General features: G+C 37.9%; 1 protein-coding gene across 1 annotated transcript; it reads left to right on the top strand.

The window, feature by feature from the left end:
• Window positions 1-5147: 5147 nt before the first annotated feature.
• LOC107700235 (creatine kinase M-type-like) lies at window positions 5148-10696 on the top strand. Its single transcript, XM_016501822.1, has 8 exons — window positions 5148-5250; window positions 6612-6820; window positions 6935-7089; window positions 7330-7462; window positions 8742-8913; window positions 9680-9803; window positions 9893-10082; window positions 10204-10696. The coding sequence occupies exons 2-8, from the start codon at window positions 6628-6630 to the stop codon at window positions 10380-10382; spliced, it is 1146 nt and encodes a 381-aa protein (XP_016357308.1). The 5' UTR covers window positions 5148-5250; window positions 6612-6627; the 3' UTR covers window positions 10383-10696.
• Window positions 10697-11127: the final 431 nt, after the last annotated feature.

Below are 11127 nucleotides of genomic sequence, written 5' to 3'. Positions count from 1 at the left end.
ACTACACATAGGCCTACTGAAGCTCGCGTTGTTTTCAGCCTCTGCCGCCTCAATATATGAGTACATGAACACATAAACATAATCTCTAGAACTGCTCTGAGTCACTTCATGAGCATTTGACTTATTTTGAGAAAACTATCATCATATCATATACAAAGAGTCACCAATGTTTCAAAAAGACACCAATGCTTCATGCTTATTAGATAACCGTATTTGAGTTGATGTATATGCTTTTATTTATTATTATTTTTTAATTAACAATTTTTTTCCCAAACCATTGTTAGATGCAGTGTTTCCTGTAGTTATGCAACGATTTGGTATCAAAAAAAAGTATCAGTAAACTATTTCTTATGATTTTAAATCTGCATTGAACTTCAGATCAATCTTAAAGTAAAAGGTGGTACTAAAGTCTGATTTTTTGGTGGATGTGTTCAAATTTTATCATCTTAATTCAAGTGATGAAGGATTTTGAAAGTCTGACAGTGTTGAGCACTACTGTAAGGTTAACCCTGCATGGTGTTTGAAAATGATTAACAGTTGCAAATAAACATTCATTAGAAATTTAGAAAAGTAATCAAAAGTAATCAGTTACATTGATAAAGTAATTGAAAAAGTTACTATTACATTTTAAATAGGGTAACTTGTAGTCTGTAACCTATTACATTTCCAAAGTAACCTTCCCAACACTGGTCACAGCATTCTCCTTTCTTGTTTTCAGATTGCAGTGGCAGCAGGTGCCTATCAGGGAGAGTTGTTGGTTGTTCTGTCTCTACTGATGGGCAGTTCTAGAATTCTGTATCTATAGGATCTGAAACACAAATAATAACAATGCATCACTTTATATGGTGTACATCTGCTTCCTGAGCACAGAACAACATTCTGCATGCAACTGAAGCCACACAAACATCAGTAAATCCACATAAATGTGGCGAACCAGCAATTACAGTTCAGTCAGGTACTCATTTCATGAGAAAAGTCCACTGGCTACAATCACAGAGAACGAGAAAAAGAATGTATCACAAAATAAATAATGTTGGGTTAACTATATTTTTCTTCGAAATAGACCTTTCAGACATTTTCAGTTATGCTGTCAATATTTTCATCTATAACACACAGCATTATAATCTTCTGTCTGAAATCTATCTGGGATTTCTTACTAAGCTTCATAAATGCACATCAACAATGCAGTACTATATTTACAAAATCTACAAAAAAATAACAGTATTTCATATGCACTGTATAATTATTTAGAAAGAGAAATCCTCCATAATTATATAAATAATGTGTTAAGTTGGCCAGGCACACTGTGTTCTGGTGGACTCACTTAGCTGCACATTAATACACTCGGTCATATCACATTTCATGCAACACATGCCAAATGTACACACGATACACTCCTTATGTACTTATGTAAGTGGCTAGACTGCAGTCACACACTTACAGAGTGAAACAGTATGAACCAAGGTGTCAGAATAATTATCTGTGGTTCCATTAGCAGGCTCACACTACTATGGATATGAAAGGAGAAATTCTCTCTCTCTTTCTGTATGTCTGTAAGTATATTCTTGTCATTTATAAGATATGAAACATTTTGAGTTGGATTGTGCAGTTCTCAAGTTCATGTGGCATTCTCACATAGAGTGAAACTCATTAAACTCATTAAAAGCAATTGAAATATAATGCAGTACAGTTATTGAAATGTTTCATATAGTGTACAATCAATTTACTTTTGTAAACTACTCGTTTACTTAATCTGTATCCATATGCATCATGCTAAGTTCTGCCATTAATCATTAACATCAAATTCTGATTTATATCAACTTCACTGATCGAGTTCTTTGCTGAGTCAATGCAATACAACCCAGAGAGACAGAGGGAGAGACGGAGGATGGGATGTAGGAGTGTTGAAAAGAGAGAGAGATGAGGGTCATGAGAGTTTAACAAAAACATACACATAAACTCATAAAAACTGATGTTCCTTTCTGACATCATCACATACTTGATTCAGTAACAAAATGCTTCACTATTTCTTAGGTACTGCTGCAGTTTTTGGTAGCTTAACGAGTTAGTATTGGTTGATTAGCTAATATTTCATATGTTCTCTGCAATCTTAGACTCAACTGGACAAACTGTAACATCATTTGATGGAGACATGCCATTCTGACACATAACAGACCTGCAGAGTTGCATTTTCCATGCATTTAAGTACATTCAATTAGTTAATGTAATTAAACACTATTGGTGCAAAATGTTGTGCATCATTCAGGAATACTAAATATAGTAAGTGTCAGACTATTATATGAATTGAAAATGAAATTCCACACCACTTCAGGTGACCTGCAAGACCTCCTGCCTGTCCCACTACCTAACACTTTTTACAAGCATGCAAGCACATATGCATATTTACATGTATTCAAAAGCGACATAAAATATGCAGCAATTAAAACCTAGGAGATAAAACAAAAATTGTGCAGAAAAGTACGAGGTGTAACAGACATGCACACACTGTACCTTAAAAACCAGCTTTGGCTGAAGGTCATATGGAGTGTTTAGACTCATGTTACCCGCTACCCTGCCAAAGACCAAGTATATTATTAGCCACTGCTGCTTGTTAACTTGCTCTGCTTACCAAGACTACTGAACATGATGATGACATGGCCTCCCCAGACCCACAGAGTCATACACACAACATATAATTCTCCATGGAGATTCCGTGCAAGACATTTTGAATTCCAAGTCTCACTTCCACTTCCACATTCTGTTTGTGTAATATGTGTGTGTTTTAAATAAGACTTGGTAGTTTTCATTCTAGTTCGTTAGTAGTTAACTAACCATGCATCTTGCACCACTCCCTGACTGTATTTCTTAACAGGACATCGTTTGACAGATAATTTGAGGCTTTAGTATGGTTCCCTTTTTCTCTGTTTACTTCAACAACAAAAAAAGTATAATCGGATGTATTGCACACTATGTATATGTTTAACAATAGTACCTAGTATACAAGAAATGCAAATGAGTAAGAAGACTTTTTAAAACTCTCACACTGTCTTCACTTTGTGTTGTGTAACTGTCCTGTAGTAGCTGGAGTTGAGTGTCTGTTGTTTCACTGTATACGCAAACACACTTATGTTACGCAAGCTTCCTCCTCTTCCACATGCACACCATTCTGACACCACCTCACAGACCTAGAAAGATAAGACATGACTATACACACCCAACTGAAAGGAATAATGTTCAAAGATTGGAAGGCATTTATCGCATTCACTGCCGTTCTATTTGAAAATAAATGCTGTTCTTTTAAACATTCTATTCATCAAAGGATCCTGAAAAAATGTGTCATGGTTTGCTCAACAATATTAAGCAGCACGAAAGGGCACCAAATCAGCATATTAGAATGATTTCTGAAGGATCGTGTGAGACTTAAGACTGGCTGCTAAATATTCATCTTTGTCATTGCAGGAATAAATTATATTGTAAAATATATTTAAACAGAAAACAGATATTTTAAATTGGAATAATGTTTCAACCCTATTTGTACTATAAATGCATAAAACACTACTTTCAAAATAAGACACTTCTTTCAAAAACATTCAAAAATCTTACAGAACCCGACCATTTGAGTAGTAGTGTACTTCTAAAAATACTGCTCAGTATTTCTAAAAAAAACTACTTCTAGATAGATCGATCTAACGGCAAGCTTACTATTTGTACAGGGACAAACAGAAGACAGCTGTGTGAGTAAGGGGACATGGGGTGACACCACAGGGCAAGGCCACGGTGAACGACACCTCCCCCTTATATATCCAGTACTGGCCATAGATACTACACCCTCCCCAACCAACCAGTCCTCAAATATTATTATCTCTTAAATCTGTGTTTGAAACACATGCCTGGAGCCACACTAAATCTTCAAGTCAGAGTAACGAATTGAGCATAATTGAGCGTTTATCTCTGTATGATAAGCTGTTCTGATATGTGTGTGCATGCATGACAGCTACTGGTAAGTATGTGAGCCATGGCAGGCCTGTTATTCACACTTGGTGCCATGTTGGAGACAGTTGGACTAGCATTAGAGTCCTGTATAACCTAAAGCCTTGAGGCAAAAAGATAAAATAAGCCAATATGGTTAACTTGAATTCTTAATGCATTACATAACAAAATGTATCAATGTGTTATACTAGTTGCAGCTGAATGGATTGCTAGACAGATACATTGGGGGAGGGAGTTACCCATAATATCCAGAGACTCTAGTACTGGGGACACTCACGGGGCCTCCCTGAGTGAGAACATGTATGTGTGCGCGTGACCGAAACTGGAGATGGAAATACCTCATTTTGAATTGCATAAATACGAAAAAGTAGACACAACAGTAAACATAGTCTCATGGCAATGTAATTAGAGATGTAATAATTCTGGCAAAAACATGTTATCGTCTGACTTGGATCATACTAAAGTTTTATAGGGGTTTTCCCCCAATTGCAGTCATGGTTAGGGTTAGAGGTTGGGCTTTATGGTTATATTTAGGTCTGAGTTGTACGTTTTTCAAATTATTACGACTTTTCATGAGATGGAACTGTTGGTGCACAGTTGAGAGTCTATCAAATTGACTCACATCGACTGTCTTCCTTAATTCCCGTTCAGTTCATACTAAAGTGGCAGCTGATGATCTTTTACCCCATTGCATAAATATGCCATCTAACGTGAACAAATAAATGAAGTAAATATGACACTGCAGCAGACTTCACCTGCAAAACCACTAAGTGAATTTGCACTAATAAGGATGTGATGGACAGAGCCTACCAGCTTATTTTTTCCAAAGCCATCGGCCTGACGTGAGCACTTCTAATAACTGTGGTATGTTTGGCAAAAGTGCTGCTCAGTCATTTTAGCATGGTAGACCCTCCATGCCCCATCACCCCTCCTCCAACCTATACCCTACTTGAAAGCTATGTATGGGGCGGGAAGTGTAAAGGGATATGGGAGGGGAGGGGGGCACGACCCACAGCTGCCACCTCATCTAAAATTCCTGGGATCTAAATTGAAGCCTTTCTTACACTAAACAGGGCATAAGAGACTGGGGCCAGCCAATCAGAATTCAGTGAGCTCTAAAATGGGCTAGCCAACGGCTGCAGGGGCTGGTGGTATATAAACCCAAATCAGACTCTTCTTGCTTGGGTGACCCCTATTTCGGCTTTGGTGAACAGGATCTGATCCCAAGGACTGTTACCACTTTTATTGTCTTGTGTGCAGGTAAAGACAACATTCTTGAATAACCATTATTCAGTGAGAGAAGAGAAGAGAAGAGAGAAAGCTTAAGAAAAAATATCTTAAAAATGAAAAATAAATAATTAAAAAAAATGAAATGAGATAAAATAATTTAGAAAAAATGCAAACTAGCGGCATACTCCCCGAAAAAGAAGAAAAACAAAAACGTCTAAAGTAAAATGGAAGTGGTTTGTGGGGCTGCATAAATTTTCCAATTTCATATGTATGATGTTTCATATGAAGATGTATGTTCTTTTTCATGACAGAAGTACTGGAGTGTAAAAGTGTGAAAGGCATCTGTTGATATATTTTTAATTTTGTGCATGTTCAAATATTTCGGGTGAGGAACTAGTTTGGTTGACCTGTGCTATGAAATGTGGGAGCAGATGTCAAACATGTGATATGCAGCTGCTCTCAGAGCATAATTGGATACAGCTATAAAAACCCTGGGACATGCTTCTGTTTCTCCTACTGACACGTATGGGACAGGTTCCCTCTGTTGGCTATTTTTAAATAAAAACCCGTGGTAAGCATGAGAGAAACTTCTGATAGCTGTATTTCACAGAAATGCCACAGAAAACCACCACAAGTTAATAGCAGTGTTAGGATTTGTATGTGTTAAATGATAAAAGAACACAACAAAGATGTGATTAACATGTGAATCTAAGGAAACTCTCAAAGGTCAGACTGTGTAGGAGCACTTTAATAACGTATAAAACATTAAGTGACGATATAGGCAGAACACATTGCAATATGTTCATAGATTTTTGGAAAAAGTTTAAGATTATGTGAAAGTAAATGGGAGGGAGTGGAGACCTTAGTAAAAATAGTTCAGTCTACATTTAGACCTGAGAGCGTCTCTCCCATTCCTGGACCAATCAGACATATCATATAACAAGTGAGGACCTCAAGTGGAGGTTGCTAGGATACCAGTCAGACTGTTTTAATGTGTGCAGCTGTGTTTCACAGGTTATCATTTATCACAATCCAGTGGAAGCTGATGTTTAAGCAGTTATGTTTCTGCAATGAATCCAGTTTCATTGATTTCAGTCAGCATGCTGTAAAACATTTGGAAACCATCTGGATATACTAAAATGGTCTTTTTTTTAATTGCAAATTTTGAATATAAGCATAATGCTATAGTCTCTGCAGCTGTTGGTGAGACAATCATGCTGCCAGCTTTTACACGCTTGGTTTAGAAAACTCTTTTCAATCGTAACTGACTTAACGGAATTAGCAAAACTTACGTTCCAATAGTTAGACAGGTGAGACGTATATGTAGAAGTAATATATGATTATTCAAAGAATCAAATGCAAGTATTCTTTCTCACTTGTCCAATCTTCAGTGTTAGAAACGCAATCATGCCTTTCGGAAACACCCACAACAACTTCAAGCTGAACTACAAAACTGATGAGGAGTATCCAGACCTTACCAAGCACAACAACCACATGGCCAAGGTGCTGAGTAAGGAAATGTATGGCAAGCTTAGGGACAAGCAGACCCCCACTGGATTCACCCTGGACGATGTCATCCAGACCGGTGTTGACAACCCAGGTGAGTAAAGACATCAGTGTCACATCCTTACCAAATATTTCAAACCTGGATCACTTCAGAGAGCACAACATGTTTCCTTCCTTCATATACTGACGAGATGACATCTTTCTCCAGGTCACCCCTTCATCATGACCGTCGGCTGTGTTGCTGGTGATGAGGAGTCCTATGAAGTGTTCAAGGATCTCTTTGACCCTATAATTTCCGACCGCCACAATGGATACAAGGCAACTGACAAGCACAAGACTGACCTCAACTTTGAGAACCTGAAGGTACAAAATAGAAATAACAAATAGTTTATGAAATGTTAGAAATCAATGGACATAGGCAATAGATGGAACAATAAACTGTCTCCTTGAATTCAATTATTTATTTACTTGATTAATGTGAAATGTTAGTTAGTAAATAAATATGAAAAACAATCCATATGATATGGGTATGCTTTATATCCAGAATCTACTGTTTAACAATATTTGGGAATGTTCTGAAATGAATTAAATCTCTACTTGTAGGGTGGAGATGACCTGGACCCCAACTATGTTCTCAGTAGCCGTGTGCGTACCGGCCGCAGCATTAAGGGATATGCCCTGCCCCCCCACAACAGCCGTGGAGAGCGCAGAGCTGTGGAGAAGCTGTCTGTTGAAGGTATGCTGTCATATCAAGAATTAGCCTTCATAATATGAGCTGACATTTGACTCAAAGTGATTTCAGGGGCATTTTCTTTTTACCTTTGTAAATGCATTTTTCTAATTTTATTACATGTATGCAGTGTTTCCTAGGATTTTTTCCAGCTGGGATGGCAGGACTTTTTGCTCATGGACCATGCACCCTCCCCACTCAAGAATCATGTGCACTCAGAATTGAATTTATTTTAACAAAAAAAAAACAAGTAAATAGTAAATAATAAAATAAGAATAAATAAATTAACGACAATCAATAGCACAAACAAAAACAATAACAAGAAATGTTTTCAGTTAGGTCTAACTATAATCTACTCAACTGTAAAATAACACTGGATAGTCTTCACTGTATAATGAAAGACAGCAGCAGGTTTATTTAGGCTGCTGTCTCTTTAAGACCTCATGCACGGATCTACTGTCTTTCTCAGTTGTTTACGTTGAATCACTGACTCACTAGATTCGTTCAAAAACGCACTTTCATTCATGAATGAAACACCGCTGTGTTTGCTTTTAGAGATGTGAAGCGGCTGAGCTGTTACTTTATTTGGAACTATTTTCGTTGATAGAAGAGCAAAATCAGGCAGTACTTGTTTATTTAACTGTTGTATTAAATCAGTATCACATTTGCAAACTCCTTTAATAATTATTAAAAGCTGTCACTCTCCTTATCGCGATCTGAGGGCGCACAAAAAATGAGAGCGCGAGAGTGAGTTCTCTCAAAAGCACGTGCAAATGATACGTTCCGTCATCTGTCATCGTGTTATAAGCGCAGAACCTGCGGGAATGAGTAGAATTATTATTAATAGCCGCAATCCCGCGCCGAAATTCAAGTCCTGCTGTGTTCTCTGCTAATAACCCGACTGTGAATGATGCGAGCGGCGTTATGTTGTCAGTGAGAAGGATGATTTTTGGTGTGCCAGCAGAACAACAATGCGCTACATGTTTCTTTTCCACTCATTTTTTCCAATTGACGGAAATCCGTCGTAGCGACGGATAACTTTAATCCCTGTGTCATTACAGTACATGTGTGCACAAATCAATGTAATTTATTATTGATATTTTGAATACACTTCTATTTTTATATTTAAAGTTTTAGTAATTTTTTGTGCTTTTGTCATTTTTATTAGTTTTGATTTTTATTAGTAAGGGTGTATAGCACAATAATTCTACAATAACAATGTCATCTGTAGAACGAGAGTATGCATTAGAATCAGTATAAGTTTAAGCACTCCTTCGTTCTCTAGCTCTGAACAGCTTGGACGGAGAATTCAAGGGCAAGTACTACCCCCTGAAATCCATGACCGATGCTGATCAGGAGCAGCTGATCGCTGACCACTTCCTCTTTGACAAACCCATCTCCCCCCTGCTGTTGGCTGCTGGTATGGCCCGCGACTGGCCCGATGCCAGAGGCATTTGGTGAGTCAAATCATAATTATCAATTGCCATCTCATTTCAAAGGCTGCACCCTTTGTAGGTCACATTTGTCAGTCACATATGTCATCAAGGTTGTCTCATTTCAGGAAAGTAAACATTATATGCCTAGTGAAGAGTAAATTACTGTAATTTCTTTTCTAATTTGGAATGTAATGGTCAGTTTCTGATTTTTTTTGTTGTACTTTTATGAAACGTTACTTTTCCAACAAATGAGTGAGAGACATACCAAATGACTGAACAAAGATGATATAGGCTATAATTAATCGACACTGCACAAGCAAGCGTGCTGTTGTTCTGATTACCCACGTGAATAGCCACACCAGTTGCACAATGGCAATTGTAATATCAACATTATATTAAAAATAAGTTAATATTGAGTAACTCACATTTAAGACAATATTGCCAGTGACTTAGTTTTTGTTGAGTAAAAGAAACCACGTTCTTTGTCTCAGAGCAGCATACAGTAGTGTTTCGTTCCTGAATGAGTCAGTGTTTTTTAATGAATTGTTTGAGTGAATGAGTCAGTGACTTACTCATGAAGACAGACACTTGCTGCCACCTACTGGTGAAACCTGCATAAAGTGCAAACAAAGACGAACAGATTGCGATACAATGAAAAGTTTCAGTGTGTTGCGTGAGGGAGATTGAACCTATAGAATATAGAAGATAAGTGTGATATAAATTAGGTTTTGAATTGTAAATAAATTGTAGTGCAGTGGTTTAAGTAAGGCCTATGCTTTAAATACAGGCACAATGAGAACAAGACCTTCCTGGTCTGGGTGAATGAGGAGGATCACCTGCGTGTCATTGCCATGCAGAAGGGTGGCAACATGAAGGAAGTGTTCAAGCGCTTCTGCGTTGGTCTTCAGAGGGTATGGAGAACCTGTACACATAAATGCACATACATAGTCCTCTGTTTTTGACCGCAGTGTGTAAGCATGTGTATGTTCTGCTTCAACAGATTGAGGAGATTTTCAAGAAGCACAACCATGGATTCATGTGGAACGAGCATCTTGGTTTCGTTCTGACCTGCCCCTCCAACTTGGGCACAGGCCTGCGTGGTGGTGTCCACGTCAAACTGCCCAAGCTGAGCACACATGCCAAGTTTGAGGAGATCCTGACCAGACTGCGCCTGCAGAAGCGTGGCACAGGTATACAAACCCTGCCTGAACACACTGTACAAATGTTGATTGATGATATAAATGTCATGAAGATGTAGTATAGTTAACATCTGCTCCATTTGTTGACCTCCATCCTCATCTATTTTCTCAGGTGGTGTGGACACCGCTTCCGTTGGTGGAGTGTTTGACATTTCCAACGCTGACCGTATTGGCTCTTCAGAGGTTGATCAAGTGCAGTGTGTAGTTGATGGTGTCAAGCTGATGGTTGAGATGGAGAAGAAGCTGGAGAAGGACGAGTCCATCGACAGCATGATCCCTGCCCAGAAGTAAAGCGGGAGCCCTTCCTTTTTTTTTTTTACAGTCCATCGTGCAATCTGACATCAGTGCAGAGGAAACCGCTGCTCAAAAAGACAGTCTCGCCTTTGCATCTGTCTTGCTTTCCTTTTTTCCCTTCTTCTTTATTTTCCATGTCATTTCGCCATCACTTTTTTCCACTTTTCTGTTCAGTTGGTAACATCTTGGGATCAGATTCCCGGCGCAGGTGTGAGCGCCCGTCGTCGAGGCTTCACATTAATTTCAGTCTTGGTTGTAACAAGTGAATCAATCAAGTTGTATTTAAATAAAAATACCCCATAAAACATAAACATGTCTTCTATTTTTTCAAATTATATATATTATATACATTTATAAATGTGTGTGTGTATACACATACGTATCTGTATAAACTATTCATTTTGTAATGAATTTGTTAAAAGTTTAGATGAAACAGTTAATGAATAATTGAACATATATTATGATAAAAAAAACATAAATTATGTTCTTTATCTTTTCCAACCAGGCAACAACTAGAGGGATAGAATTTTGCACACCACGACATTCCCATACATCTGGATAAAAATGACGCAATAATCAAACACAAGCAAAGATGCCAACATCAGTGAAGTTTATTTCTCTCAAGATCTTTTGTTTCCATTTTTAATATTTGGCCAGAGGTGCAAACACCTCTGGGGAAAAAATGACTTTCTGCAAACAGCATCAAGGTTTGAATCTCCCTGTCTCTCTCTTGCTCACTCTC

The sequence above is a fragment of the Sinocyclocheilus anshuiensis genome, unplaced genomic scaffold (assembly GCF_001515605.1).
Source record: "Sinocyclocheilus anshuiensis isolate Anshui unplaced genomic scaffold, SAMN03320099.WGS_v1.1 scaffold1236, whole genome shotgun sequence".
Lineage (NCBI taxonomy): Eukaryota > Metazoa > Chordata > Actinopteri > Cypriniformes > Cyprinidae > Sinocyclocheilus > Sinocyclocheilus anshuiensis.
Note: the sequence above shows the minus strand (reverse complement) of the source record. Positions and strands in the feature narration are given on the sequence as shown.